Source organism: Candoia aspera, chromosome 8 (genome assembly GCF_035149785.1).
Source record: "Candoia aspera isolate rCanAsp1 chromosome 8, rCanAsp1.hap2, whole genome shotgun sequence".
NCBI classification, from domain to species: domain Eukaryota; kingdom Metazoa; phylum Chordata; class Lepidosauria; order Squamata; family Boidae; genus Candoia; species Candoia aspera.
The window spans coordinates 3,999,901-4,016,208 of NC_086160.1; the positions used below are offsets into that span (position 1 = coordinate 3,999,901).

Below are 16,308 nucleotides of genomic sequence, written 5' to 3' on the forward strand. Positions count from 1 at the left end.
AAGGCAATGGTCAGATAAAAAAAAACCTGAGTCGGGTAGAAATGTAATTTGAAAAGGCGGCTCAGAGTTGACCCTCCCTATTCTCATAAAGATAAAGGGAGGGAGTGGGGAAGCGTATTCAGACTTGCAAGATTCTTTACTGCAACCTTATAATAAAAGTAGGACTAGCATGCATGACTCTGATTTCCTAGTCTGGTTTACCTTGAAGGGCTGACATTGGAAGCAAAGCTTTTATATACTCTGCTCCTGGAACAGATACTGTAGAAACAAATGCTACGGGATTCCCTGCCTTGCAGTTACACTTCTGCCAAATGTAGATCTATACAATCCATCTGTTGGCCTTACACTGAATTAATGCAAAGTGTTAAAAGTCTGGTGTTTTTACAAACCTATTTAAAATGTACTTTGAAAATGAATTTATGAACATAAATTGTGTCCTATGATTATACACTGTAAGGTTGTCCATGAACTTAAAAAAAGTGACTCTGTTTCTCAAGCAAAGCTAAACTAACAAAGCTGGTTTGTCCAGTACTAAAGAAACATTACCCAAGTAAAATACATGTGCATTAGCCTCTCCTTGCTCCAGTCTTTCTGCTGTGTCCATGCAGATATCTCAGGTGAGAAGACAAGACATCTGCAAAGTACACCACCAGTGAAGCTCTATATGATTGTCTTGCCATCCGATGACAGTCTGGCAGGTCCGTCTCTGGAGAGAGGCCAAACGGGTAGCTTTCACCCTCCACAGTGGCATGCCCCCTTTCCCCTTGTGCCTAAGTAACTTTTTCCAAAGCTAAGGTCTTTGAGATTTGTGCAAACCACCAAGGGGTACAACTTAACCAAGATAAAGTACAAAGTATGACAAGCAGAGGCAGATTTCTTACTAGAATTATCCCTAATAAGCCCTGTTAAGTTTCAAGCGATACACATCATCAGCCTCAGTACAGCTAGGACAAAATAATTTAAGTGCCCCCTGACTGTATTTTATACTTCGGAGAGCCCTGAATCAACAAGAGAAATCGGGGAATAGAAGCAGGCTGCCACTAACATACCAAGAGAAAGGTATCATGATGTTAATTTGAACTCCACTGAATATCCTGGCTTGAACCCTAGGCTGGAGAAGTCTCATCCATAATTGTGCTAAATGTTTCCCTAGGGTGTCTCATATTAATTTTCTCTATTTTTTTCAGAACGTTAATACCTGTCCTACACTTGGTATCTCATTGTTCTCTTAAGCCTATTTCAGATGAAGTACACAGCTTCCAGAACACATTGCCAATCGTGCTGCCCACTAGAGGGGCAGTTTTCAGGACACTCTGCAGATTAAAAGGCTCCAATTGGAGCAAATATTTGTAGCTCAGGGTTGAACTGGGGAGTCCCTGGTGCTCTCTGAGCCTTGTTGTTTTCTTGCAGACGTTTCACTGCCAGACTAGGCAACATCTTCAGTGCAAAGAGAGAGAGGGACTTGCTCTCAGTTTATATACTGTGGCTACAGATATACAGCCACAGTATATAAACTGAGAGCAAGGCCCTCTCCCTCTTTGCACTGAAGATGTTGCCTAGTTTGGCAATGAAACGTCTACAAGAAAACAACCAGGCTCAGAGAGCACCAGGGACTCCACGATTAAAAGGCTATTTTTAACACATAATGGAAAAATAGGGCTACACCGAGGTTTCTGAAGTTGCTCTATCAGATACATTCTGCTAGGTGGGTTCCCTTCTTAGTTTTCTTTGTTGAATCTTAAGATGCATATCCTAATACGCATGCAACATGTCACAAAAGAGAAAAAAGCAGTCCCACTATACTATTATTCGGGGGGTGGGAGGGGTGAGGGGGTAACATTTGGAAGCCAATGTGCAACCATATGGTTAGACTGGTTAGCATTCTTAAGATACTTTGACAGGCATGTCCCCGAGGAGTCAGTCCTTAGATCCTTCGCATAATAAACATGGGCACCATCCTATAGGACAGCTTCTCACTAACTTGTGCATCAACAAAAGTAGCTCTTAGATCATCTTGCCACAACTTCCATTCAATTCAACGCAGCCTCCAGAAAGGAGTTTGAGTGTCTAGCTCTTCAAAGCAGTTTTGTTTAGTTAGTACAGCAATGACTTGCTCAGTTTTACAATCATTCACAGTATTGCATGCTTCTCTGGGATGACAGATGAATTCATTTTAACAATTCATGGGATTTACTTGAGAGCTTCCATGGAGAGGCAACTGGAATGGGATCATGGAGTATTCAACGGCTCTGCTAGCAAGTCCACCCAGCAAAGGCAGCCCAACGGGCTTAAGAGGACCTAAAAGAAAGGAAGAAGTCATGACAATCCATAATCCCTACGCATTAATAATCTGGCAGGAAAACGCTGAGATGATACAAACAAGTTTAGTTGGGAATAATGTATTTATAACATCTGTCCAATGCTGGTTTTTCTTTTAAGAAATGTAGGTCACATTTCAGCAGAGTCCCAACCTTCCCAAGTCCAGAGATTTTAGTCAGAAATTTAAGCATGTTAGTTTATTTCTCCCATTGACATCAATGGCACAGCGCTTAAACCTAGACGGTGGCCAAAACTCACTTTCAGTGGCAACATTTATAAAGCTGTAAGACGACGCCGAGAGCAATTGTCACCTATTTACCAACTAAGCCATGTGCATAATTAGTACGATTCATCTTCAATCACACTGAGTTTAAATAAAGAGCCTAAATAACTTGCTTTGTGCTCTGATTGAACAATGCTATGTGTGGGGAATGGAAAAAAAAACGGGGGGGGGGGACTATAGAGGGTGAATAATGCAGCCTTTTCACTTCCATGACAGATCCCAGCTTCTCAAAGGTCAGACGTGCAAGCAAACATTCCTCTGCGGCCACTGAGCACTTTTCCCCACACTTTCCTGCATGTGGCTGAGGAGCTTTTATAGATGAGGATGAGGATGATGACAACGATGGGGATGGGTGCTTTGCTCTACAGTAGGTTAGCTTTCTTCGTATAAACGAAAAAGAAATCCTTGAAAAAGTAATTAGGTGGGAAAGAGAACCGCCTAGGACTAGGCACGAGGCAACTTATATTGCCCACACAATGACATAATGGATATTACTAATTAGTTGCTATCTCTTGAAGGTATATCATGAGGCATGATTTCTTTTCTTTAAAAAAAAAGAAATTACATTAAGAAAGGGAGAAGTATCACAATAAGGGTGCAGACAGGCCCTGAATAGTAACAGCATTATATACAGTCAGTGATAAAGCGAACTGAATGGTGGGTCAAACTGACAGATGTCTCTGGATTTCTGGATTTCAACTTCCTGGCGGCTGACAATTACCAAATATAAATCGGGGTATACTGATCAGTATTGGATTTTCATACTTTGCTTTTTTCAGCAAAAAACCCCAAACAAACTGAACACCGAATAGATAACACTAATATCCAGGAAATGAACATCTGGAACAGTGTTTTTCAACCTCGGCAACTTGAAGATGTGTGGACTTCAACTCCCAGAATTCCAGGGTAGAATGACTGTCTTCAAACCCTTTTAACTACACATAATATGGAGCTAGATGGATGTTGGCTTGATCCAGCCTCTCTCTGGCTATAGTCTTGGTATAACACTACCAGACTGCTGCTTGCTCTTGAACTCTGCTAGTTTCTCTCCCCAACTGCATTAACCACCTCCGTACAGAAGACCACTGACTCTCCGATACTACACTTTGGAAGAAAATGAATGTTGAAGCCAGTCAAAATAAGGACATGAGTTCATTTATAATCAATCAATTCCATATGTATCTGGATTAGAATTTTTGAAAGCCCATACAGAGCAAATGGACGCAGCCCGCTAAAAGGATCATGATATTAACTTTGCCTCTGCGCTTGCTAGGAGCGATTATTCTGACCAAACTCACTGATCTGAATATGGTAACATTTACAGAAACGAAGGTGTGCTTTGGACTGCCACAGCAGAGGCGAAACGATGCTGTGGGGATGCTATAAATTGCTAGTAAGAAATGGGGAGACCCCCCCTCCCCATGGCATCTTCAATGCGAAGGTCAGGAGGAGAGCAAAAAAGAACTGTGGAATTTATTTGTGCCATTAAGTCTTGGCAGGAAATCCAGACAAATGATTTGTGATTTTGTGTTTGCTTTTTCCTTGTAAAGGTGGCCCTGCCTGGCAGAAAGAAGAACCAGCAGGGACTGCCCTAAATCAACACGTCTAATTCCTCTTAGCAGCCGGCATCATTTCACAGGCCTTATTCAAGGCAAATGAATGGCCCGTTCAAATATCACTAGCGCCGCCAGCTTTGATTGTCCTTGTCGGTATACAGTAGAAGAAGGGAGAGGAAAGCAGAGGATCTTACCTGCCACTGAGATTCTTCCAGTGGGTTCTGTGCTTTCTCTACTTCCAGTCAGAAACTTCCAGAGTTTTGAATTCTTTAGTGAAAGTTTTTCCCCTTGTGCATATTGTATACGCACCCAGGTGCGACTCTCACCAACATCCTTAGTGTTTCAGACTGGCTGGCACATGTGGAATCTGACAGGAGCCCCTGGACCATAGGACACCAAAGTGGGTACAAGGGTGGGTTCCTTGAATTTCACTTAAAGAACCTCAGTGACATAGAAGTAACCGGTTCTTTACTGCCAACTCGGTCATTAACCAATAAGGATGATCAACTAGCCGCTCACCTGGAGCTAGAAGAGATGGCCGCTCGCAAAGGAAACACCCCACCAAGACTAAATCAAGCCTACTGTGGCAGATAAAATGGAAAGCTAAACCACCCTGGACAAAAAGGATGCATCAGGGCCCCAAATCAATCTGTCTCTCCACGTAGCCATGGAAGAGAAGATGTGGCCAGAAGCCCAAATGGGGGCGTCATCAACTTAGAAATGACCAAGAGGTTCCATGTCAGTACCAGCAAAGAACATGAAGGGTACAAATGCAAGTTAATTTTAATCCCTGGGTTTGAAGCGGGAAATACCTGCAATCAGCAGGCAAGATGCATGTGAGTTGTCAGACTGAGGGCTATGGCAAGGTTAGTCCCCATTACTTCAGTGTAGGAGAGAGATTAGAATGCGGTCAGTTAGAGGATCGAGGCTCCAGGATCAAACCCAATACAGCTTATCACAACTCAGAAAATGTTCTGGAGAGAAGTGAAATTGATGGAAGAGGAATGGGCCATATGAAGAAGGCACTGTAGTATCTGATCACCCCTTGCTGCAGCTCTGAGACCAATCAGGCTGATGCTGGACACAAACATGGGAGATGGGCCTGTAGATGCCCACTGGACCTCCCACACATGTCCTAAAATACTTTTTTTTCCTAATAGGTGAACAGCAACATTCTCTAGGTCCATGGTTGAAGAATGAGCTGCAGTACTGAGGCCAACTTTGTACTACTGTCTTTGTTGACTGGGTGCTACAGTTAGGAAGCAAAACATACCTTTCAGATGTACAAGCATCTTGAAAGCCTCAAGGAGCTTGAGTGTGTCAATATGACTGCTATAAGAACTTGCCTCATGTCCAGAATGAGGGGAGGGGAACTCTTTGCCCAACAGGGAGGCATTAGTTGTCAGAACCTCCACAGGTGATGGTGGGGAAAAAGATGAACGTTTCGGAAGTTTGTATAGATGAGACCACTACAGCAATGATGACTCGATCCTAGGGTGGACAGAAAGCAGAGGCCTTCCCATACTTAAGTTCAATGAGACAGAGATACCGTGGGTGTATTAGGTGCATCTGAAAATGGGCATAAACTGTAGCAAGCAGTGCTGGGTTGGATTGTGGCTGCATTGACTCTGCTGCTGATGACCAGTTCTGTGAGCCTCTGAAGATAGCGAGCTCCGGGGAAAGAGAGGAAGGCCTTGCCCCTAGCTGCAATGAAAGTGTCCCCAAGGAATTGTTTTTCTAGCGAAGGACTGTCACAATTGTTCAAAGTCAACGTGGAGGGGGTGGACTTGTTCCATTGTTGACAAATGGACCGGGCAGATGAGCCTGGTCAAGATAGAAAGTGGTTGGGTCAGGACTGATTTGAGCACTGAAAAGCACTGAACTTTTGTCCTAGGGTAGCAAATAGGCCGTGCAGGAACACACCTGCAAAGATAGGCGGAGCAGCTTCCAAACAACCACGTGAGCCCGGAGAAAGTTGTGGCTGGTTTGACAATTTAAAAGAAAGTCTTTTGCATGTGCTGCTCCATTTGGAAGCACCCCTTTTAAACAACCCTCCCTCTGAGTGTTAGTGGGACCATACCCTTGCTGCTGGGTCCGTGTGACTGAAAGATGTTTGAAACTGACCTTGTGAGGTGGCCAACAGAGATTGTCGGGAAGTTTGGAACACAGCAGGTAAGTGGAACGGGCAGACCAAAGCCCCTGGCTTATGATCTAAAGCGCTGCAAGCCTCAGAATTGATTGCCTTCAAGATCTGCTTCCAAAACCAGATTTTTAGGTAACCAGTTCTGGAAAGAATCCACCTCATCCTCCCTCCAAGGCAAGATGAAGAGAAACTGTGTCTGCTGGAAGGGAGACGTTTGCTCCATAGTGGCAGAGGGCTTCAAGGCCGTAAAGCCAGGGTCAAGCCAGAAACTCAGTTAAGGGACTCGATACTGCTGTGGAGCTCATCGCTTTGAAGAACACCAAAAGGAGTTCTACCCCAGCATTGGCTGAAGAACACTGGAGGGTATTGAGGGAGGCGATGCATGCAGATCAGCGCTCCCGCCAAATCTCAAAGCCCTGGAAGGTTCTGACTGGAACTCTGTGCATGGGCCAAACCCCCTGATTATTTGCAGACACCCTCCAGGAAGAACCCTGGGTCCAGTCTGTACTCAAAAAGGGTTTCGCTGGCCAACATTTCAGTGCTTCATTCACATCTTCCATGGCACAAAAATAGATATTCACAACAGCTGTACACTTCCTAGGGGTGTCTGGGATAAAAAAAGAAGTCAGAATGGGAACCGCAACCCACTCTTAAAGAGCAAGGCTTTGATTGCATGGGTGTGGCTCCCATTTTGACTGCTTTTACCTCTTCCCTACAGGCACCCCTGAAGTACCCCGGTTTTATGTTGACTTCCGAAGAACAGAGCTACTGTTTTAATTCCTAAAAAGCAAGAGTTTGTTGAGAAACAAAAGGTATCATACATTTATTCTCCATGAATGTGTGCCTTTTGTAAATTTTCATAATTTTTAAATGATTCACAAAATATATTGTTGTATTTCATTTTGTATTCAGGAACATGCTTAGAACATTTTTTCATCTTCTCTTACAGCTGCAGAAAATTAACCAGCATTTAACTTTGGACATCTGAAGTTTTTAAAAAAATCTTTCAATTCTCAGTTCTACAAAATACCTGAACCTAACTATTTTAGACCTGAACAGAAATCTCCACCTTTTTTTAAAAAAAAAAGCCTGACAGTATCTGAAAATCCCTCCCATCTCTTTGCAAATGATGAAACAGAATGAGATGGAAAAAGAAATACAAACATGAATGAGGTGTGTTTGTGCACATACAGTACGTGTGAGGGACTCTGTGTTGCTGATGCAAGTACTGTTTGGATCAGCAGAGAAGCTGATATTAGGCACAAGCATCTGCCATCCAATGTTTGCCACACTTCCTGAGCGTACAAAGGTGTGAATTCTGCCCATAGGTGTATTCTCACAAATGAGGCATTTTTTCTTCAGTATTAAATGTACTGTGTTGATGGTGAAAGGTCCCCTGTGCAAGCACCGAGTCACGTCTGGCCCTTTGGGGGGATGCCACTTTCGCAACATTTTCTCGGCAGACTAAAGAGCGGAGTGGTTTGCCGTTGCCTTCCCCAGTCATCCCCTTCCCCAGCAAGCCGGGTGCTCATTTTACTGACCTCGGAAGGATGGGAGGCTGAGTCATGATAACTATTCTTTGTACTTAAATTCTAGTCTTCTTTTTCTTTCAAAGGATTTATCTTGACTATTGCTTGGTTAATCCATCACCAAAGGCTCTCGAAGAAGCTTCACAGTCACAGCACAAGAGAGGACAACCGCTGGTCAGAAACAGCAAGTGGAAAGGAAAAAGAGCCCAGCTGGATAGTTTTTCATAAGGGAGAGAGTGAAGAAGTAAAGCTTCCCCAGGATCTGCTTTTGGTTTTATGCTTTTTAAATGAACTTGGGATGAGTAATAAGTTTGTCATGTTATTTGGACAATAATTCAAAGTGATAAAATAAACATGGATGATGAAGAGTTCCAGAAAATCACGTCAAAGTGGATGAATAAGCACTGAAATGGAATATATTATGGCCAAAAAAGAGAGAAAAAAATCTAATCTCCTGGCAACTTCAGTGGACATTCTCATGGCGCTTTCTTGCCTTCTCCTGGGATGATTTTGGGGTTTCCCAGTGCTGCTTACGGCCCTGGGTTTTCCCAGCATCCAAGAGCCAATCAAGTCAATAAGCCATGGACTACTGATCGTACATTACTTCTAGAACAAACACCAGCAGGTATACTTCCAAATAACAGTTGCTGCAGAACAGGAGGATGCCACTGCTCTCCTGCAGACATTTGGGCTGGAAGCTCTGGAGCAAGACACTGGAGTAGATGGGCCTAAAATAGCAATTTTAGTAGATGGCAGTTTAATAAACATCGACAGAAAAGCTTGATATCAGAAGGACTAATCGAGAAACTAGGTAAAGAGAACTGATGCTGGTGTCTTACAGGACGTCATAGAGGACATGCTGAAAGAGCTCACAAAGCTGAGAATTGGAGAGGGTGCTGGAGAAGAGAGCAAGTCTAACTGGACTTGCCACCAGGGATTTAGGGCCACTTAACTGCCATTTTAAATTTCCAAGGGAATTTGGAAAAGTTGTGCTGGAAGGGGGAAGACCATAGAACTCCTGTTGGTCTCTTCTTGAAGATGAGCACTATAGTGGCTCATGGAATGAAGATTTGGTTTGCAATGGTAATGGGGAACTCCTCAAAAAGAATGCTATAAGGAACACAGTCACCCTGTCCTTCATGGGACCTCCGTCTGCAACTGTACCGTTGCTCTTCAAATTACAAGTTGTATAGATGTTTAGAGAAGGAAGGACAGATGTAGCACCAGAGACCCAGGGCTGAAAGTGGGCCCTCTTGTGTCTGGTTCAAGAGCCATTTTTCTTCTGCAGGACAGGAATGTTCCGAGTGCACATTCCGCAGGTGCCTCTCTTTTTGCACCTTTTCCCAGTGGGAAAGGGACAGGGCTGTTGGACAGGAAGCTGGCTGGGATTCAGAGATTCCCTCCTCCTGTTACACATAGTTAGCTAGGAGCCTATTTCACTGAACTTAGTGGAGCTTGCTTATCAATTGCCATGCACCAGGTCCAACTTATTTAAGATGAAATGATGTTCTGGGTTGCTAATAGCCATAAAAAAGGGCTTATGCCTGTGGTTGTTAATCTCTGGAAGCAAAAACGTGTGAAAAGCAAAAGTATTTCTGAGGAATAATCACCTGCACTTTGAGATACTATATGGGAGACGAAACTCTCTGCTTGAAATACCTGCTGAAAATTTGGTAACGGGATTCCAATATTGCAACGTTTGAACCACGTAAGATGGCACGTTCACGCAATGGCTACACTTCTGATTGAAGAATCCATTATACAGACTGCCTTGAAGTGGGGTATTTCCTTGTGGTTGTTGGAAGGGGAAAGCGGACTCGAATTCTGTAGCTACAAACTGATGCAATCACAGCTTTGGAAGAAAACGAATGGAGGGTTGAAATGTTATCTTGGTTTTGGAACTGTCCACTGAGTGTTGGTATATTTTCTGTAAATGCTTATGCACTGGAAAATCTGAACAACAGAGAAAAACGTAACGTAACAAAAATCTGAAGTAAAATAATGGAAAACTATGAAAAAGTTATCAGTTTTTTGTTTGTTTGTTTTTTGTCTGAAAGATGCACGACTACTTAGGGTATTACAGGATTGTGCAGTGCCTAGAACTCAGTCTGCAAGGTTGGAACCTCTGGGAGAGCAAATCTGAAGCGCTGCCAAGCCTTATTACCTTTTTGCCAGTTTTTAACAGAGGTGCTGTCTTTGTTAAATAGTACAAAAGCCTAAATTGGCCAGGTCACCCCACCCCACCCCACCCTCCTTTTAAAGTTGATAGTCTACAGCATGGCGGTTACATGGACCTCTGCCAGTCTCTTGGCCCCCCACGTCCCTGAGTGACAGTTTTTCCGAAGTGGGGAAGTGGCTGGGCAACGGGACCACGACAGAGCTGGAATCCTGTTGATACTTCTGGGATTTCAACGAAAGAGGCACCATCTCTGGGTGGCAATCTAACAGTCCTAGCCTTGAACAAAATACAGACAGCCCTGAGAGAGTTCTTGTACACCCTTAGAGATAAAGACATGGGCATCTCGTGTTACGACAGGGGATTCTGAGTTGGGTCTGAATTCAAGGTGTCAGAGTCCAAACTGAAATGCCCATCTCCTTCTCTCACAACCCTACATGTTTAAATACTGCTGCTGCTTTTCCGAAAAAAAAAAAGAAAAGGCAATCAACTGCGCACAGCATTTCTTTTCTTCCATTTCTGGAGGGCAAAAGCAACATGATGTTTTGCACTGTTGTTTTAAATTACTTTATTTAACAGCACCATTAAGCCAAACATGGGACAGAACATTCTAGTTTCAATTTAATCACCTGAAGATGCAAATTTCACTGCAAAACATCTAGCCCCCTCCCCCGTTCAACTTAATGTAATGTTTTTGAAGTTTGCTCTCCCTATTTTTTTAATGAACTTCCCATCCCATCTACACTTTAAATCACATTTTTGAAAGCTTATTATTTACCCAATAAATTCAGTTAATATGGCACTTAGCCTATTTCTCACCCTCTTTTTAAATTATAGGCCAAAAAATATTAGGAATATGCAATATGAATGTGTTTCAGCACTATGGTATTAACGTCTTTCGCTGGGTCAGCAGAATGGAGAACATAATAATACTTTAATAATAAGAATTAATAATGAACAAAATATGATAATTTTTGCATAATACTGACTGCTACTGGAATAATCAGTTGCCTCACCCCCCAGCAATTGATGTGGAAAGGAAGATCTACTATACCCCCTCAAATAAGCCTTTTGGGCCAACGAGACCCATTTGGATGCTTTTCTGGCATCAAATAATTCGGGTACACCTGACTTTTTCTGGACTCTATTCAGAATGCAGCATTAATAAAAATGAACGGAAAATCTTTGGAAAACGCCATTTAAGCTGCACGATCCTCAGTGTGAAGTTTTAAAGAATTGTGTTGTTCTCATCTTTTAAAAAACCGTTTTCCTATATCGAGCCTTTTCTTGGATTACTTCAAGTGAATGTAAAGTTAATAGAATTTTGTCAAGGGATGAGAGGGAGATGAAAGAAACTTACCCAGGTGGTATTTTGAGTAACAGTTTGGCATTTGGCCGGCGCTGCATAACCGTTTCTTATTCCTTTTTCTTCTGTTCAGCTCAGTGAACTTGCACTGCATCTTTCTCCGCTTGTTCATTTTTTTAGGGCTCTCCATAGGGCCGTCCTCCAAAGCCAGGCGTTTGCTGGACGTCTTGCAGTCTTGCTCCACGCGCAGCCCTTTGAGCAAGCTGCAGTGCCTGGCCCGGTCAGGAGCCCCTCCGTGCCCTTCGCCCCTCTCGGCCAGGCTCTGCTGAGCCGAGGGCGACCTCCGAGAACGACGGCTTTTCTCCAGGCAGTGGCTGTGGCTGGCACGACAATCCACAGATGCTGGAGTACAGATGGCAACGTTATTATTAAATGCACATTCCTCCACCGGATTGATCTTCTTCAAAAATATTCGACAATCCTTAAAAGTTTGCCCTCTCCAAGTGCCCTCACTAAATTCATCAGGGGTGTGCACTTTTTCAATATTTTGCTGATTGCCGTACGTGGCTTTAGTACTCGGTTTACAATTTGAGATGGAGTCACACTTCGTGCTGAGGTCAGACAATTGTGCATCTTGTTGAAGAAATGCATCTCCGATTTCATTTCCAGTTGCTGAAGTGATTCTGTACGATTCAAACAAAGTTGTAGGTGGTCGAGTTTCTACTGGGCCATTCTCAAGGCTCGTACATATTTTGTTGTTAAGTCTCCTACTTGCATTAGTCAAACACTGACTTTGGCAGAAGAATCGCAAGTTTCTCTTTTTTGATTTCCAGTCAGCTGTTCCATGATTGTACAGTTTTTTCACTTGTCGCCATCGGTCATGTTGCAAGCTCTCAAATTTGGTTCTTAACTTAGGTAAGGTGAAGCTATGCTTCCTGCTTAAGACTTGAGATCTGACTATTTTATGCAGAAGCTGCAACTTTCCTGTTGATTTTGAAGGTGTGGACAGTGCAAATTTTTTAAAGTGCTTTCTCAAAGGACTAGTATTACAATCATATTGTCTTGTTCCCATTTTAAACTGCCTTGTACTAATTACTTCAAAAGGATTACGAGCATTTGCTTTTCTGACTAGTGATAGTGATTGTGTTTCTGTTGTTTGCATAAACCACGCACACAGTTCATCGATATTGCATTTTTTCTGGAAAAGCATTTTTATAGGTGAATTTTCCAGTTCCAAAATGCAGGAGTCCAAAGGATTTGATACTTTAATGCTACCCTCTTGTTCAAGATGGCGTGCTCCATCAAACAGACATTTCTCATATTCTTCCCCATTCACGTGCAACCAGGTCTTAGTTATCTGGTCATATCTACTGTTTAGTTCTTTTAACAAGGAATCATTAGAAATGGAAGGATCCCACCATCTAAGGGAATTGGATGAAATTAAGGGACCCAATGTCAGGTCACTCATGGATCTGGATTCACTATTCTCAGAACTATTTTTTGCATTGTCAGGACTTACATTTATCGAGGTATGTTTGGGTGGCGTATTTGAATGCTTTATTTTGTGATCTTTACCATTTCTCAAGCAGAGTTTACATGGTTTATGTAAAAAGGCACGTTTACAAGAAAATGAGTTAGAAGATGCTAATGAATGTAAAAAAGGCAGTGATGGTCTTCTAAAAGAGTGTCTCAATTGAGTTTCAGGCTTCTTTGAAGCAATGATAAACTTGGGTGAAAAATTCCCCGCTTCATCATTCCAAAGGCTTTTAAAACCATCTCTTTTATTGCACTGCTTAGCATCCTTCTTAGACGATTCATTTCTTCCTGACGCAGCGTCTTGTTCTAAGGGAGGCAGGCAGCTGTCGATACACACCTTTCTTTCCTGAGATGAAATCTGATTAACAGTCACTGATATGCCAGATATTTTCACTTTTGCTGGCCTACCAGGTTTTCTAATTCTATTTAAAGGCTTCTGGTTTGGTCTGGCATTGCTGCAATGGGATGGTAGCACAGGGCTGCTTTCTAGTGGTCTAACATACTCATAGCCAGATGTAGAGGTCTTCTCTGTTGTAGAGTATTGCATACTTTTATTTTTTGGCAAATTGTTCCTGGCATCTGAGCTCTGTATCGTTTGATCAGGGTCACCTACAACACCACAGTAGCTGCGAGGTCCTGGAACAGTTTTAACTGTATTTAGGCTACCTTCTGAAACACACCTCTTAGTCCTTCGTGACCTTCCAAATACGACTGTCACTGTAATGTTTTTGTAAATGTTATCCTCCTCTAAGCATTCTGTGTTAGAGTTGGCATTTTTCCCAGCACTAATGGAATCCCTCCTATCACTACCATTTTCAGCCACATCAACTTTTGGTTTGGGAGGTCGGCCAATTGGGCGCTTAATTTGTTTCACAGCTTGGGGACCGATTTTCTTGGGTCTCCCTGGTTTTCTTTTCAGGGAGGATCCATTGCTGCCTTGTTCCACAGGGTCTTCCTCAGGCTTAGGATTGGTTTCAGCGGCAACTGTTGTAGGAAAACCAGTTCTCAGTTCATTTCTATCTCCATTTCCATTACAACCACATTCATCAACAGAAGCTTTTTCATCAGAATCCTTTGCCTCCAATTGTTTTGCCAACAGCTTGTTTGTTTTCTGCCGAAGAGAATAGAGATCAATGTTTAATTTGGATGAATCATTTACAGAGGTCAGCGTGTACTTGACTCCTTCACTGCTATTAATCTCAGAAAGGAACATAAGTTTTATAGGACTAGTGTAATTCAGTGTCGATGAATTATCCCCCAGATGAGAATTTCCCTGTGACTCCTCCTTATTCAAAGTCAACAGGTTTGAATCTAAAGTTGAGGGCTTCAGAAGTCTTTCATATTCTTCATAAGACACATTTTCTTTTTTTGGCACACATTCATTTTTGTTACTATTTCTACACGGCAAATGACTCTGTGATAACACATATTGTCCCTTACTTCCAGTTTCACTCATGCTAATAAGGAGGCCACTTTTAGATTTATTGTTGGCGTCAGACTTTTGAAGGTCTTTCTTTTTGCCCGATATTGTATAGCCGTTACACATGGGCTTTGTCGCCCTTTGAGCCATATTTAGTGTATCTTCCAAACGCTCTACAACAACATGTAGATTGGTTTTCTGCATAATCTGATTTATATTTTCATTGCTACATGTCTTAGCTTGCAAATCTTGGAGCATTTTATCCCTTCCCACGCTAGCAGTAGATTTTGATTTTGTGTTTTTTTTAAATAAAAAACTGTTGGTTAAGTACAAAGAGCACCACCGAGGAGAGAAAATATTATGCCTCGTCCTTTCCAGGTCTCTATCATTATCTCCAGCTGGATCCACATGTAGTTCAATTCCACAGTTTCCATGTGTTTTAGCCAAAATGGTTTGAGAGGTTGTAGAGCTGCTTGCTGAAAATGCCACAAAACCCGAATTGGTTTCTGAACTGACGTGAGGTAGTTCTATTGTTTCTTCCTGACATAGTGGCAAAAGCTTCGACTTAGCAGGAGAAAATGGCCCCTCTTTCTTTTCATTACTTGGCAAATCAAGCTCTCTTAATGTAGTATAATTGTGATTCTTTGTAAGTTTTTTAATTTTTCTCTGTGAATTTGCCTTTTTTCTTAAGAAAGTTTCATCAAGGCTAGCCAACTCTCTTTTGATTTGCAAAGACTGTCGTCTAAAGAGAGATGAACTGGGAGAACTATGCATTGCAAACAAAGTTTCTTGTCGTTTGCGGAATCTTGTTTGGATAATTTTATTTTCCATTTCCTTATCGTGTTGGTTCAGTAACTCGGTAAAATTATAATCATTTGCCTTAGCATCATGTAAAAGAGATGTAATGAAGCTCCGTAATTTAGTATCAGCTTCTGTTCTCCCATCACTCTTAGGTAACTTTGCAAGTATTTCTGTATCAGTAGTTTCTATTGATTTCAATTTCTCATTGATTCGATCCATTAAATCCTGAAACGCATCAGCACTTTCAACCTTTTCAAGCTTATCAGAAATTATAAGGCTATTTTCTTGATTCACACTTAGAATGCCTTCCTGCAGGTTATTGGGCGCGTCTGCAATGTATGTTTGAGCTTTCTGTTTGTGTACAGAAGAATTTCTTTCAGCGGGAAAGAGAGGGGGAGGCTGGTTACAACTTTTTTCAAGTCTGTTATCTAAAGCTAAAGAACCGTCAGCCAATTCCTTCAGAGAATTGTACCCATCAGCTTCCACAGGAGACAATGGAGGAGGTGAAGGGCTGCGGCCTCGACTGCCCTTGTTACCCTTTTGCCCTCTTGAAAAGAGGTAGGTATACAACTCTGCTCTGGTGGAATGGTTCTTCTGCAGTTGTTGTCTGGGACAGCACCCATGAAGATTGCAAAGTAGAGAATCTCCTTTGTTCACCACAGTGCTAAGGTACCCAGGGGCCACTGAGTGGCACGTCAAGCAATCCTTATTTGGTCTTACATTTTGTAAACAGCATCTTTTCATCAGCACGTTGCCATCACAACTGAAGCCTGGAGCATGCACCTCATCTTCCTCTCTCTCAGAATATTGAGGGTAAGGCAGTTGGCTATTGCAACCTGAATAACATGATTCTTGGATGAAAAATTTCAACATGGCTAAAATCTGATGCCAATGATACGAGCATAACGAAGCCAACACCTTGTTTAGAGTAGAGTTTCCTCTTTCCAATTTAGCTGTTTCCTCTAGTTTTGCACCAGCAGCTGTACTTGAACTGAAAACAAAAAGCAGATCGAAACAAAAAGTAAATTACAATTAAATATGGAACATATGATAAAAACTAATGAAAATATGGTATCATTCAAAGCTTATTAAAAATGTTACACTTCCACTCAAGGTTTGTAAATGCATTGTAAAGAAAAAGAAAAAAACTTAACAAAAAGGTTTAGGTGGGTTTCTCCATGTAATGCATTCAACAGCATCCTCTGTTTACTACTTCAACAGCAACTATGGAAATATTTT

General features: G+C 42.2%; 1 protein-coding gene across 1 annotated transcript in view; it reads right to left on the minus strand.

Annotated features, from left to right (window-relative positions):
• Positions 1–1,631: 1,631 nt before the first annotated feature.
• Positions 1,632–16,308, minus strand: part of LCORL (ligand dependent nuclear receptor corepressor like) — a 71,850-nt gene continuing 57,173 nt past the window's right edge. The window contains exons 7-8 of the mRNA XM_063309617.1: positions 11,367–16,054; positions 1,632–2,298 (exon numbers count right to left, since the gene is read on the minus strand). Coding sequence (XP_063165687.1) covers positions 2,174–2,298; positions 11,367–16,054 — 4,813 coding nt within the window. The 3' untranslated portion in view covers positions 1,632–2,173. The remainder of the gene's footprint in view (positions 2,299–11,366; positions 16,055–16,308) is intronic.